The sequence below is a fragment of the Oryctolagus cuniculus genome, chromosome 2, assembly GCF_051225735.1.
Source record: "Oryctolagus cuniculus isolate XC-2025 breed Fujian yellow rabbit chromosome 2, ASM5122573v1, whole genome shotgun sequence".
NCBI lineage: Eukaryota > Metazoa > Chordata > Mammalia > Lagomorpha > Leporidae > Oryctolagus > Oryctolagus cuniculus.
In genome coordinates this window covers 79,464,226-79,480,573 of record NC_142868.1, presented here as the reverse complement: position 1 = coordinate 79,480,573, position 16,348 = coordinate 79,464,226, and the positions used below count along the sequence as shown (strand labels likewise).

The 16,348-nt window shown below is 37.4% G+C and overlaps 1 protein-coding gene and 1 pseudogene across 3 annotated transcripts in view; one reads left to right on the top strand and one right to left on the bottom strand.

The window, feature by feature from the left end:
* Positions 1-16,348, bottom strand: part of DLC1 (DLC1 Rho GTPase activating protein) — a 517,566-nt gene that overhangs the window by 305,112 nt on the left and 196,106 nt on the right. For all 3 annotated transcript variants that reach the window (XM_070068489.2, XM_051832520.3, XM_008274052.5), the window contains one exon: positions 3,938-4,075. In XM_070068489.2, the coding sequence (XP_069924590.2) occupies positions 3,938-4,075 (138 nt within the window). The remainder of the gene's footprint in view (positions 1-3,937; positions 4,076-16,348) is intronic.
* LOC108178860 (uncharacterized protein KIAA1143 homolog pseudogene) lies at positions 14,466-15,310 on the top strand (annotated as a pseudogene).

The following is a 16,348-nucleotide window of genomic DNA, read 5'->3' as shown; positions in this document are numbered from 1 at the left end:
AAATAGCCAGACTTCCATTACACATCATCTATTACCCAAGCTCAAGAATGGAGGGAAGTATATGTTTAATCTCTCATAAAACAGATAAAGTTCTTCTAATATTCCAAGCATAAAACTGATTCATGGCCCAACAGTTATTTTCAAACTGTAGTAAAAAGGGGTAACATGAAGAAATTGTGACACTAATAACAACAGCAACAAAAAAAGCACAAACACAAATTAAAACAATACTTTTCCTAAAAATAAAGCCTATTTTTAAAAGCTATTCTTATTGCTAGTCATTCTATTTAAGAAACTTCTTCAGAGTCAGTTGTCTTTGAAGTGGAGTGTCTCTTTCTGGACACTTTCCATGGCCTACAGGGAAATTCAGTAAACGATGCAGTTCAATAGCTTGGCAGAACTGTCTAACTCTGCTTCACTCTGTGTAACTCTTGGCTTTGGCCAAGATTGTTATGTAAATTTTGATGGTCTCAAAGTGGAATGTTGCATCTGAAGGCTGAGTCAACTGCATGATGAATCTTATTGCAAACTGAATGATGACTTGTGGTATGACTGTAAAGCTATGATTTTGCTCCCAAATAACAAGTCACACCAGAGCAGCTGAAGGTGATTCATATCCAGCTTTCTTCAGTAAATTTTCAGTAAATATTTGATTTGGGAGACATGAAAACATTTTTTTTCTGTCCAAGAATTGGTGCAAGGATTTATAAATTGTGACTGTAGGGTGAATTGTTTGGTTCACTGGTATGGCAAAACATGAAAAATGTGAACAAAGAATCATCAGAAAATACCCTAGTGGATGAAAGCCCTAGCAAAGTGGATTAGCTTATACTTTTTATCACAAAACTTTACTGAGCATGGCTACCAAAAGGAGATGTATATTGTGTATCTCTATTGACCACATTTATAAACATGGGTATTGAAGAAAGACTAAGGAACTACACACATAATTGTACATGGTAACCAATCATGAAACAATTACACACTGAAACATGTATGTTCCAGGGAAGAAAATATGGATATCACTCCTGATTATAGTAAAGTAAAAGATAAACTTGGAACAAATACCAAGGTGAAAAGAATGGCTCTGTAAAGTGAATGGAAAATAAACATTTTTAACAAGTGAGCCTCTGAAATCAGCATATGAAAGTTATCTTACCCCATGTTTATAGTAGCTCAACTTTCAATAGCTAAGATACAGAATCAACACAGATGTCTATCAGCTGATGATACACACACACACACACACACACTGTGGAATACTACTTAGCAATAGAAAAGAACGAAATGCTGTCTTTCACAACAAAATAGATGCAATTGGAGACCATTATGCTTAGTGAAATGTCAGTACAAAAAGGACAAATATGCTTTATCTGATTTGTGGAATCTAATACATAGAGTACTAAAAAAAGTAACATATATGAGTAAAATTGACATCTTTTTTTTTATTTGACAGGTAGAGTTATAGACAGTGAGAGAGAGATACAGAGAGAAAGGTCTTCCTTCCATTGGTTCACTCCCCAAACGGCCGCCACAGCCGGTGCTGTGCCAATCCAAAGCCAGGAGCCAGGTGCTTCTTCCTGGTTTCCCATACAGGTGCAGGGGCCCAAGCACTTGGGCCATCCTCCACTGCCTTCCCAGGCCACAGCAGAGAGCTGGACTGGAAGAGGAGCAACCAGGACTAGAACCAGTGCCATATGGGATGCCGGCGCCGCAGGCGGAGGATTAACCAAGTGAGCCACGGCGCCAGTCCCAAAATTGACATCTTGAGATATTATTATTGTTTATAGCCCTTGTGTATACTCCTAAGGGACAGTAATTTTCCTACTTACTACTTATTGAATTATGTATTTAGTGGAGGATTAAGCTTGTGATTAAAGTAAATTAAAAGTATGTCATCACAAAAATTAAAAGAAAAATAAGGAAGGAGGTGGGAGGGTGGAAAGTATCACTGGGTTTTTAAAACTGCATATATGATATGAAGTTTGTTTCCTTGTATAACTAAACCACCACCACCACCAACAAAGTGAGCCTCATACCTGTCCCCAGTGTTACAAAAGCCAATGCTGTAAATGATTCTCAGAACTTTCAAATTAAAGTGGACTGGGGGGAGGGTCGAGTTAAAAAAATCTGGTCCTGGCCGGCGCCTTGGCTCACTAGGCTAATCCTCTGCCTAGCAGTGCCAGCACACCGGGTTCTAGTCCTGGTCGGGGCGCCAGATTCTGTCCCAGTTGCCCCTCTTCCAGGCCAGCTCTCTGCTGTGGCCCGGGAGTGCAGTGGAGGATAGCCCAAGTGCTTGGGCCCTGCACCCCATGGGAGACCAGGATAAGTACCTGGCTCCTGCCATCGGATCAGCGTGGTGCGCTGGCCGCAGCGCGCCAGCCATAGCGCACCAGCTGCGGCGGCCATTGGAGGGTGAACCAACGGCAAAGGAAGACCTTTCTTTCTGTCTCTCTCTCTCTCACTGTCCACTCTGCCTGTCAAAAAAAAAAAAAAAAAAAACAATTAAAAAAAAAATCTGGTCCCTTAATCAGAAGGTGATTAGATAACCAAGTTTCATGTTTTAAATTTTGCATTTCAATCTTCTTTCTCCATTATCAGAAAGAAGAGTCTGCTGGCACACGTTATTGTTGTCCCTGCTTTTTTGGTGACATGTATTATCTTGTTGATTTCTTCTGTTCCCCATATACACAGGACTGCCACGGCCCATAAAGCAGGTCATGGCAGCTTATTGTTTACACGCGTGCTCTCCTGGGCTCAAAGGCAAACTGCTTAAAGACACAATATACTTATTGCTCTTTTTCTTTTACCATAGTGTTTGACATTTAGTAAATGTTCAATAAATGTTTATTCCATCCAAAATGATCTAGGTATAAATAACATAATTCCTAATTTCTACATAAATATTCAAGTCTGGTATATCTGCAGTTTAAACGTTGTGTTTTTATTCTTCTTGAAATTGCAGAAAATCTACCATGCTTTAAATTCAGAGTATTCTTTTTTGAGTCTTATTTTAGACTTGCCTTTCATTTTAAAGACAGGCAAATAAGCAATCCAAACCTGTTTCCCTGTGTTAAGCTAACATGGGCATTTAAAAAAATAATACTGCACTATGATTTTCACTAAACTAGGAAAGGTTATTTTGGAAATGCTAGGACTTTAGATATTTGAAGTAGTAATTACTTCCTCCATAATGTTACCTTTTAGAGTCAAATACTATTTTCCTGTTGCAGTTCAACTTTTTGCTTAAAGGAAAATGTCTTTGATTCACAATTCACTACACTGTGTTATATTCAGTGTGGTAATTCTCCCTTTCATTCACTTCAACAGCATTGTAACGTCTATGAAGCATCATAATAATGGTGACAGCAGCTTGTATTCATTCAATACTTGCTCTCCAGTGGGCATTTCACTAAGCACTTTATGTGTGCTGTGTCATTTAACACCCACAGAAGAAAATTTATGATGTAGGTAATTTTGTATCTCTATCTCTTTGTCTATCCTTCCTTCTCTCCCTCTCTCTCTCTCATTTATATCTACCAACCCATCTTTTTTTCTGTTATCTATCTTTATAATAATATATCTCTGAAGTTTCAAGAGATAATTTTCCACTCAGTAAACAGAAGTGATCAACATAATAGTGCAGAAAGGCCCTCTCCAGATTTTGCCTCCTTGGTTGTTTAAAACTTTGAGTATTCAGTAACAACATGGCATTAGGGTGTTTTGCATAATCTTGGATCCATCAGCTGTTTGGGTGAAGCATTTGTGTGATTTATAAAACAAAGCAACAACCCATTTGTAGGTCTGTTCTTGGTTAAACAGCCGTCACGGCAGCTCCAAGGATATGTGTTCTGCATTCAATGGATATGATGTCACCTCTTACCCGATGGTCACGACACTTAACATGTTCAGATTGAACATCAGATTCACAACTTACCGTCTTGGGTTTGGTTCCAGAATTGGCCACGGGGATGGAAGATGGCAGGTCAGTGCACTCAGTGTTGGAAGACAGATTTTCTTGTGTCTGAATTATTGAAATAGTATCTGTTCCACTTTCAGATCCTGATTCCAGATCCTGTGGACATGAAATGCACTGATATGAAAGGCGTGTGAATGCTCCTTCCCTCTCTTTCTCACTTCTCCCTTTACCCTTCCCTTTCTTGCCACTGCCAACATATACCAACAAACTGACGTTGACATGTCACTCAAAGTAAGTGGAATAACAATGCAAGAAGTAGCACGCCACTTTGGTAACTGAACACGTTAGTCTGAGATAGACGGGCTATTGGTGGTGACTAGCCACAGCACTGCAGTGATGGTTAGGAGGTGGAAGCCTGCAGACATCCCTTACTGACTTTGTGATTTTGAGTAGCTCAGTTAACACCCCTTGCACAAAAACAGACTGCCCAGACATCCTCACCAGCATCATTGCTGGAGTCAATGACAACACTCTTCTCATTCTCCTCCCCTTGGTCTCTACTAAGTTCTCAACAGACCTCCAGGGTAACACCTAACACAGTGGACTAGAATCTCTTAGCTAGTGATTCTTCTATCTAATGAACCATACACTCATTGTCTGAGGACAGAAATCATGCTTTGTAATGGGTGATTCAATTCCTTCCTTCTCTCTTTCTTCTTTTTTTCAGTTTTTGAGGCAACATATTTTAAATTTTAATTACAGTAAAAGGCTTAATACTTCACTAAATAAGAAGTTTAAGAAGCAAAGAGCAAAAAGATCCTAGTTTAGTGGAAATATAGACAATAGCCATAAAAAATAATTGAATGATAAAATGACCATTTCATCCATGTACAGATCATTAAAACTATAGTAGTATAACATTGTTAATCACTGGTTTTACAAAGGTATAAAATGAAATTTTATAAAACCATATTCACAGCAATATTAATACATACAGATATTTCTTTTTTATTTCTTCCTTTTTACTTTTATTTGTTTTTTAAATTTTGTCTCCCATACATAAGGGAGAACATGCAGTATTGGTCCTTCTGTCTAGCCTATTTCCCTCAACATGGTATCCTCCAGTTGTATCCATTTTGCTGCAAGTGGTAGAATTTCATTTTTTTAGCTGAATAATATTTCAATGTTTATATATACTACATTTTTGGTCCATTCATCTGATGATGAACACCTTGGTTGATTTCAAATTTTGGCTATTGTGAACAGTGCTGCTATGAATATGATGGTGCAGGTATCTCTTTGATACAGTGTATTCAAGCCTTTTGGGTATATATATCCAGTAGTGGGATTGCTGGATCATATGGCAAATCTATTTCTAGTTTTTTAAGAAATCTCCACATTGTTTTCCACAATGGCTTCACTAATTCACATTCCTACCAACAGTGTGTAAGTGTTCTCGTTTGTCCATATCCTTACTAGCATTTGTTATTCTCTGTGGCTTTGATTTTAGTCATTCTGACAGGGCTCAGGTGATATCTCGTTGTGATTTTGATTTGCATTTCCCTGATGGGTCGTAATGTTGAGTATTTCTTCATGTATTTGTTGGCCATTTATATTTCTTCTTTTGAGATCTACTAAAATCCTTGCCCATCTCTCAACTTGATTGGTTTCACTGAGTTTTAGTTGTTGATATATTTGGGATATCAATCCTTTGTCAGCTAGGTGGATTGCAAATATTATTTTCCACTCTGTTGGATGTCTCTTCACTGCATTCATTGTTTCCTTTGCTGTGCAAAAGCTTCTGAGTTTGATATAGTCCCACTTATTTAGCTTTGCTTTTGTTGCCTGTGCTCTGGGGGTCTTATCCAAGAAGTCATTCCCTACATCTATGTCTTGAGTGTTTCTTCTATGTCTTCTTCCAGCAACTTCATAGTCTCAGGTCTTAAATTTAAGCCTTTGATCCATCTTGAGTTGATTTTTGCATGTGGTGAGTGATATGGATCCAATTTCATTGTTCTACACATATAAATCCAGTTTTGCCAGCAACATTTTTTTGAAGAAACTATCCTTACTCCACTGTATGGTCTGAGCACTTTTGCCAAAAATCAGTTGGCTATATGTATGTGGGTTAATTTCTGGGCTCTCTATTCTGTTCCACTGATCTATGTAGTGGTTTTTATGCCAGTACCATGCTGTTTTATTTACTATGGCTTTGTAGTATGCTTCAAAGTCAGATATTGTGATGCCTCCACCTTGTTTTTTCTTGTTCAGGGTCACTTTGGCTATTCTCATCTTTTGTGATTCCATATGAATTTTAGTATTGCTTTTCTAGTGCTGTCAAGAATTTCATTGGTATTTTGATAGAGCTTGCATTGAATATGTAGATTGCTTTAGGTGGTATAGACATTTTAATGATATTGATTCTTCCAATCCATGAGAAAGGAATATCTTTCCATATTTTTGTGTCCTTCATGATTTCGTTCATCAATACTTGAAAATTTTCATTGTAGAGATCTTTCACTTCTTTGGTTAAATTTATTTCCAAATATTTGATACTTTTGGTAGCTACTGTGAATGGAATTTCTTTCTTGATGTCTCTTTCTGTGAGTTCATCATTAGCATACATAAAAGGTACTGTGTTTTGTATGCTTATTTTGTAACCTTCAACTTTACTGAATTGGCTTATCAATTCTAACAGCTTTTTGGTGAAGTGCTTAGGTTTTTCTAAGTATGTCATCATGTCATCTGTAAACATGGATAATTTGTTTTCTTCTTTTCCATTTCAATGCCCTTTATTTCTTTCTCCTCCCTAATTTCTCTCAATAAAACTTCTAATACTACATTGAGTAAAAGTAGTGAAAGTGGACATCCTTGTCTTGTTCCAGATCTGAGGGGAAATGTTTTTAGCTTTTCCCCATTCAACATGATATTGGTTGTCGGTTTGTCATGTGTAGCCTTTATAACTTTGAGGAATGTTTCTTGTATAACTAATTTGTGGAAGGTTTTTATTATGAAAAGGTGTTGAATCTTATCAAATGCTTTTTTTGCATCTATTGGGATGATCATATGGTTTTTGTTCTTCATTCTATTGATGATTTATGATGCTTATTGATTTGCATATGTTGAGCCACTCTTGCATTTCTGGGATAAATCCCACTTGATCATGATGTATAACCTTTTTGATGTGGTTTGGGATTCAATCTGTGATATTTTGTTGAGAATTTTTGTATCTGTGTTCATTGATACAGGTCTATAGTTTGCTCTTCATGTCATGTCCTTTGGTTTTGGTATCAAGGTAACACTGGCTTCTTAAAAAGAGTTTGGCAGCATTCCATCCTGTCCAATATTTTGGAATAGTTTCAAGAGTATTGGGGTTACTTCCTTTTGTATATTTTGTAGAACTCAGTAGTAAGGCCATCAGGTCCCAGACTTTTCCTTGTAAGACGTTTGATCACTGCTTCAATCCCATTGCTTGTAGTGGTTGACTGTGTCTTTTGATTTGATCTTGGTGGGTTATATGAATTCAGGAATTTGTTCATTTCTTTGAGGTTTCCCCATATATTAGCATATAGCTCTTCATAGTATTTTCTGATGATCCTTTGTATTTCAGTGTTGTCAGCTGTAATGTCTCCTTTTTCATCTGTAATTTTATTTATTTAAATATCTTCTATTTTTTTCCTTGTTAATCTGGCTAGAAGTTTATTTATTTTATCTTCTCAAAAAAACAACTTTTCATTTATTTCTACTCTGATCCTTATTAGTTCTTCCCTCCTGCCAATTTTGGGCTTGGTTTGCTCTTGTTTTTCTAAGTCTTCAAAATGCATCATTAGATCTGTAATTTTGAACGTTTCTCCTTTATTAATGTAGCATTTATTCTTACACACTTCCCTTTTAATACGCCTTTTGCTGTATCCTATAGGTTTTGATATGTTATGTTCATTTTCATTTACTTCACAAAAGTTTTTTACTTCTTTTTTAATTTCTTCAATGACCCACTGATCACTCAGTAGCATGTTTAATTTCCAAGTATTCATGAGTGTTCTATTGTTGCTGTTGATTTCTAGTTTTATTCCTTTATGATCTGAGAAGATACGTGGTGTGATTTCAATCTTTTTGAATTTGCTGTGACTTGATTTGTGGCTTAATATGTGGTGTATCCTAGAAAATGTTTCACATGTTAATGAGAAGAATGTATATTTTGTAGCTGTTTGGTAAAATGTCTTGTAAATGTCTTTTAGGCCCATTTGCTCAATAGTATGTTTCAACCATCATGTAGCTTTATTGTTTTTCTGTCTAATGACATGTCCATTGATGAGAGGGGGTGTTGAAGTCACCCACTATTATTGTATTATAGTCTCTCTCTCCCTTTAGGTCTAATAGTATTTGCTGTGTATATCTGGATGGTCTTGTGTTAGGTACATATATATTTATGATTCTTATGTCTTCTTGCTAAATTTAACTGTTTATCAAAATATAATGTCCTTCTTCATCTCTTTTTGCAGTTTTTTTTATCTTTTTTTTCAACTGTTATTTAATAAATATAAATTTCCAAAGTACAACTTTTGGATCATAGTGGCTTTTCCCCCCATAACCTCCCTCCCACCCGCAACCATCCCATCCCCCAACCCCTCTCCCATCCCATTCTTCATCAAGATTCATTTTCAATTATCTTTATATACAGAAGATCAACTTAGTATATACTAAGTAAAGATTTCAACAGATTGCACCCACACAGACACACAAAGTATAGAGTACTGTTTGAGTAGTAGTTTTACCATTATTTCGCATAGTACAACACATTAAGGTCAGAGATCCTACATGGGGAGTAAGTGCACAGTGACTCCCGTTGTTGATTTAACAATTGACACTCTTACTTATGATGTTGGTAATCACCCAAGGCTCTTCTCATTAGCTGTCAAGGCTATGGAAGCCTCTTGAGTTCACAAACTCTGATCTTATTTAGACAAGGCCATAGTCGAAGTGGAAGTTCTCTCCTCCCTTCAGAGAAAGGTACCTCCTTCTTTGATGGCCCGTTCTTTCCACTGGGATCTCACTCACAGAGATCCTTCATTTAGGTCATTTTTATTGCCACAGTGTCTTGGCTTTTCATGCCTGAGAAACTCTCATGGCTTTTTAGCCAGATCTGAGTGCCTTAAGGGCTGAATCTGAGGCCAGAGTTTTTTGCAATTTTTGATTTAAAGTCCATCTCATCTGATATTAGGATGGGTATGCCTGCTCACTTTTGGTTTGATGACCCTTTCTTGCCATTGAGTTCTCAACTCAAATATCACTACCTCAGAGAAGCACCTTTTGACATTTCAAGCTAAAGCAGTCTCTCCTCTTCAAACTCCATGGCCTGTCATTGTCTATATTACTATTATGCTACATTGTTTACTTAACCCATATTATTTATGTCCACCTCTGTTTTTTGATCTGTCAATCTACCTATCTACTTACCCAGTCATTTCTCTTGTAATTCTTATCTACCTTTGTCTATTAGAATGCAGGCATCCCAAAAACAGAGTCTTCATTTATCTTGTTTACTAATATTCATTAAAATCTTGGAATAGTGTGTAGTACCTAGATCATCATTGTTAAATATTGTTTTTGAAAGAACTAGACTGACAAATATTAATATCTCTCTTCTCATAGTCCTCACAAGAGAAACAATGTATAGTTTTGGCTATAAAATTATGAATCTTCAATAGCATTGAAACTAATTTTTCTCCAATTACAAGGGCATAAAAGATATACATAATAATGAATATTAAAATATGACATTTGCCAAACATATGTGTGTGTATGTATAAAATACATAACTCTGGGGCGGGCATTGTGGTACAGCAAGTAAAGCCATCACCTGTGATACTGGCATCCCAAATGGGACCAGGTTTGAGTCCTGGCTGTTCCACTTCTGATTTAATTCCCTGCTAATGGTCTGTGGAAAGCAGCAGAAGATGGCCTAAGTGTTTGGGAGCCTGCCACCCACGTGAGAGACCTGATGAAACCTGATGAAGTGCTGGCCATTGCAGTCTGGGGAATGAACTAGCAGATAGAAGAGATTCTCTCTCTCTCTCTCTCTTTTTCCCTCCCTCTCTCTCTCTTTCTTTCTCTCTCCTTCTCTGTAACTCTTTGAAATAATAAACAAATTTAAAAAAAGACAAATCCATAAGTCTAACTAAATTTCTCATACATGGAGTTATTTAAATCAGAACCGTTTTTTCTTTTCTGCATGGAAATGACAAAAACATATTACCTTAAGAAAAAAATATGATTCTTTAAAATTTCAAATCATGTAAACATCAATGGATAGAAGTAAATAACAGGTAATTTATAAACATCACATGAATGGCTATAAGGAGAAGGTAATTTATAAGCCACTTATATTTGACCTTTATGTGTACTAGAAATTCTTCAAATGTTCCTTCCAGTTTATGTTGTAGTTACAGAAGTAAGAGCATAATCATATATCTTTATAAGCACACAATGATTGTGAGGTAAAATAATAAATTTAAAACATACTATCATTTTTGCATATTTACTTGTCACAGACAATATTTCACAGCCATTATTATCTGCCTTGCCCATTCTATGAGGAAGGTGTTGTTATCACTTAAAAGGTGATGAAGCCAAGTATATTAGCTTTTTGTCACTATTACAAATATCTGAGAGAAGCTCCTGACAAAGGCAAGCAGCTTCTTTTCGCTTGTGACTTTGGAGGTTTCCAGTCCAACATCGGTGGCCCCATTGATTTTGCTAGAGGATGGCCATGGCAGAGTGTATATGGAGGGAGGATCACATGGGGAGCCAGGATGCAGAGAGAGTAGCTGGACTTAACTGGCTTTTATAACAAACTCTCTGGGGAGAACCTTCCAAGGAATGTCCCCAAGGACTTCCCACCAGGGGCCCAACTCCGAAGCACCATAATTAGATTATTTTTCTATCAGTCATAGCGTCATTGATGTAAGACCTTGGGATTTAAAGCTTAAACCTCTGCATGAGTTTGGGAGCCATATTTTCATACCATTGCACCAAGGCTTAGTAACTTGATCAACATCACATTTCATGGTAGAGTTGGTATTAAAAGTCAGGTTTTTCTGACTCCAGGGTTCAAATTCCTAAAGTACCCACCACAATTAAGACTATTACCACAACTTAGGACTAGTGTCCTAAAACACAACTAAATAAATGATTTAAGAAGGATCATAACTGAGTAGTTTGGTACAATTTTTTTTTATTGTTTTCTCTTCTTCCCTTTGTTTTGTTCACTATGAGAAATAAAATACATGTGCTCTCAGGATCGCCCATGCCCATGCCATCCTTTCTCTGTTCACTACTACCATACACAAACTAAGTGGTGACCAAACCATGAATGATCATTTTAAGTGCCACCCAGCAATTTCCTTGTGACTCCACCTTTGCATTGTTTGATTCATCCTGCACATCATCTTCCTACAAGGTTCTCTTTCATCACTGTGACCCTACACCTCCAATTGTGCCAGGCAACAGGAATGTAATGATCTTGGGAGTTCTTCTTGTGGAAAGGAACCCAGTGTGGTAGGTCCTATATCGGAAGTTTATACAAAATTTAATTTTGACACAAAGGAGTGAGTTTCTTGTGAGCCGTTGGATATACGAGTACAAACTGGAAGATAACAACAATCTCCTTGGTGATCCTCAATATGAATAAGATAATGGAAACTGTTCTAATCCCCAGGGAGAATTTTTAAGTTAGACAGTAGGGAGAATTAATTCTAGAATTTGGGTATGAGATTTAATGAGTGAATGTAGAAAGATGACCCACTGAAGGTTTGGAAAGCAATTGTTGAAGAGGTAGAAAAAAGAACAGGACAGCAGCTGGGAGCCATGGGAGTGGTGAAAGCCAAGGAGAAGAGAAGGCTCCATAACATCAAGCACCTCACATGGAGATCACTGGGTGTCTCAGCCACAGCCAAGAATTGATCAAGAAAGAAGTTTTAGGTGAAAAGAGGTGTAAAGCTTAGCTTGTAAAAGAAGGGCTGAAATAGGGCACTTCCTGAAAAAGAGTCAAGGGAAGCTTTTTGATTTTGCACTTAAACGTATGTAATAAAAAAAAAATGACCTCTCCTTCCAATCCACCTCTCTTCTTCTTATATGCTAGTAAAGTACACTTAAAAAAGGAAGGATTTATTAATAGGTAGATGGTAGAAAAATACTATGGATGAATAAATGTGCTACAGAGAAAAAAAGAACAAGAACTAATAGAAAAACAACAGTGGATTTTCAATCCATGAGTAGGTGAATAATTGGTGGAACAAAGCCAGGAGGTGGGAGGGAAAGAAGATGAGGGCAAAGACAATAAGAGCAGCTTTAGATGACTGGAGTGACATCTTTTCCTGAAGTAGGTGACAGAAGGGATGCCTAGAGCAATTTGCAATGCAGATGTGATGCTGGGAAGTTTGTCCAGGGCCTGAGTTTCCTGTGTGAAGAGGAAGGCAAGGATGTTTGAAAGAGATAAAAAATAGGATTGGGTTATGAGGTGAGGAGAAGAGTAAAATTTTTGGATAGTTGCCTTGGAATTTGAAAGAAGATCCAGGGAGAGTGAAAAAATAGTTCAGAATGCTGCTGGAGATCCAATTAAAGGTAGTGATCGGATTCTGGTCTACAGGTTTCCTAAGCATCTCTGTGTCATGGATGAATTATCCCAAGGTATTATCACTATCCCCTTGATCACACATGGACATAAAAAATAATTATGAACCCAAACTTAAAATAACATTATTGGGAAGAAAATGCCATCTCAGACAACAGGATTTTTTTAATTAATTAATTTATTTTTATTTTTATTTTTATTTTTTTTGACAAAAAGGATTCTGATTCTGGAAGTGGAACTTATCTCACTATTAATGAAAAATTTGCATTTTGTGAAGATCTCCACTATAGCAGAAAGAGCATTTGTTCTGTGTGGAAGGAAGTAAGTTTCACCAGTTGTGTGACCTTTGGTAAATGATTCACCCTTCCCCATGTGTATGACTGCACATAAACAACTCATCTTCTCCAAAGTTCAGGTTTCTCACATTAGGACTGCTGAGAGGAGAAATGAAGTAACATGTGTAGAGATGAATGCTCACTAAATTCTACTGACGTTTTTTCCATTCCCCAGTCCTGCTCATGCTATGAGATTGGCTATCATTAGGCAGCCCTAAAATGTTGATATGCTGTTTGTGCTTGGACAAAGTCGGGTTTTTAAACTGTAAAGGAGAATACCAGATGCTAGACTGTGGGAAATCTACAAAGGTATAGTCACTTAAAAGGTTTTATCTAGGCAGCCTCCTTTAAGTCTTCACTTATTTCCTTCCCCCCTTCCTCCCATACTCCCCTTCCACCTCTCCCTCCCAATATTTAGAGAGAAAGAGAGAAAAAAACCAAGAGAGAGAGAGAGAGAGAGAGAAAGAGAGAGAGAGAGAGAGAGAGAGAAAGAGAGATATGATCTACTGGTTTACTCCACAGATGCCTACAATGGCTGGGGCTGGACTGGACTGAAACCAGTAGCTGGATACTCAATCTGGTTCTCCCATGTGTGTGTCAGGAACCCAACTACTTGAGTCATCACCTGCAGCCTCCTACAGTACACACTGGTAAGAAGTTGAAACTAGGAGTGGAGCAGGAATTCCAGTCCAAGCACTTGGATATGGGATGTGGGTGTCCCAAGTGGCATCTTAACTGCTGTCCTCTTACTTTAACATTTTCAAGTGAATGTCATTGTTAAATAGTCCACCATATATTATTCTTTACTGGCTCTCCCTATGTAGAGTCACTCTGGCATTTTCCCACACATATACTCAAAGTAGGAGTAGGGGGTCTTGATTTCATTGTGTGCCTTACATTTCCTGCTAAACTGCACACTCACAGTGCTGAAGGAGAGTGGGGCAGAGGCACTTTGTCCTGTGAATCTGGGACAGTGCTCCTTGGTAGATGATCATGGTCATAATCATGCCATTATAATCCATTTATTCCATAGTGCAATTATCAAATGGAATGGAAAGAACCACTAGAAAAATTTGGATGACAGAATACATTGGCTTTAATATACCAAGGAACAGAAACAGAGAATAAGGGATGACCTAGAAAAATGTAAAGACCAAAAAACACTTTTGTGGGATACTCTTTCTCATCTTTAGCTGAGTGCTTGGTATGAATACAGGGTGGAAGGGAAGGGAATTAACAATTACTAAATATGTATTCTTTGTGGGATCTGGAAGCCCTCTCACATATGTTACTCCTACAACAAGTCATTAGCTAGGAACAATAGTTCCTTTTTTCAAAACTTGAACCTACAGGTGACAAATTTAAAAGACATTTTTATGTTCCCAGAGAGTCAGTTATAGAAGTGGTATTGAACCCAGACCAGTGGAGACCCCAGTTCACTTCCTCCCTGTATTATTTTGCCCATTCCAACTATATCTTGAATTTAGAGCTTGGAAATAGATTTCTATGAACAGAGACAACAATTGGGGTGACAGTTCACACAACAGGGTATGTAAAGTAAAATCCAGCCTCCAATGCAATAGAGACAGATATTGCAGATGTAGAGAAATCCTAAACTCATCACTCAGGTTAGCTCCTGTTTTTGTTTGTCTTTAATATTCAACAAGGACCACGTCTAGTAGGTAAGGGCTCTCTTGCTTTTGGAGATGGAGACAACACAGAGTTGTATTTGGCAGGAGTCTATGCTTTTTTTTTTCCTTTCCCTAAACACATGGGAATTGAGGAAAGTTGGATGTAGTGGGAAAGAGAAAGATTTAAAAGAGGGATTGAACTGGTGCTTCCCTACAGCTGTCATGAAGAAGCGGAGCCAGGTGTCCTATGTAAGGTTGGCCAAGCCAGCATCCCTGTCTCGCTTCGAGGAGCAGGTCAGCTACAGGGAAGGACCTACGGTAGAGACCAAGAGAATCCAGCCTCAGCTCTCTGAAGAAGATGGTGAGCGCAGTGACAAGGAAGTGAACAGCCCCAAGTGGTGGTGTTAACAAAGGGAAAGCTGTCAGCTGAAGAAATCTTGAACAATTAAAGCAGAAATACAGGCAGCCAGGGTGGACGAAGTACCACCTCCAGCTGATGGGAGAATCGTGCATCAAAAAAGCAGTCAAGTTTCCCTCAGATGAAATATATTCAGCTTTAACAGCAAGCTCAAAGAAGAAGACAAATGAAGATGAAATCAGTAAGTACGACTCAGCTTAAAAATATGACAAAAACAAGTAAAAAACAGTGGCCTCCTTTCTTTTGAAAAAAGAGGTGAAAATGAGTAAACATTTTGGGCTCAGACTTCCTTGGGAGTATTTGAAGTGCTTTTAAAAATAACTTTTTCCCCCTATTATAAAGATACTATAAGATGACTCTAGAAAATTTACAAAATATTGGAAAAAATTAGTAAAACAAAAATTATGTCTATCCATGAAAACACTTCTACCTTGGAAAGCCAACCTTGTAGAAGTTGACTCCTATAAATATTTTGTTATTCTCCATGTATGGGTGTGTTTATATGTAAATTATATTTTTTAAACAAAATTGAGGATGTATTGCATATGTTCTCTATCCTGCTTCTCATTTAACATTACATTGTGAGCATTTTCAAAATGTAAATTCAAGGGACTGGCATTGTGGTACAGAGGGTAAAGCTGCTGCCTGCCATGATGGCATCATATATGCGTGCCGGTTCATGTCCCAGCTGTTCTACTTCTGATCCAGCTCTCTGTTAATGGCCTGGGAAAAGCAGTGGAAGATGGCCTGAAGTGTTTGAGCCCCTGCTACCCACTTGGGAGACCTGGATGAAGCTCCTGACTCCTCCCTGTTGAAGCCAACTGGGGAATGAACCAATGGATGGAAGATATCTCTCTGTGTCTCCCTCTCGTTGTAACTCTTTCAAATAAACAAATAAACCTTTGAAAAATTGTAAAAAAAAAAAAAAGATTAACAACCTATGTCAGATGAATCAGTTACATACGTGAATGGCAAAGGAGTACTAAAGTAGTACCAATTATCGAAAAATATGGATGTGCCTTTGCATGTGATTTTTCCACCTGTATCATCTCAAATTACAAATCTTAGGGCTCAATGTATTTGTTTTTGCATAACACAAATAGTAGCTAAATTGAAAAAGGACTTACAACTTAATTATAATTACAGATAAACTATTGCATTTACTAGATCGGCACAAACTAAGCAATTTAATATGAAGCTAATATTAAGCATGTAAAGTGTATAGTCAGTCCTAGAATATGCGTCTTTCAAATTTTATTCTGAATGTTAGAATCCCAGAGAAATATCTATCATCTACAATGAAAGCACAGTGGAATAAAATTTTCACCTTTGTCCTATTGACTGTATTTCAATGAGTCCATTTTAAAGTATTTTCAAGTAAATTTTATCTAAATTCTTTATTGTGGCATCTTC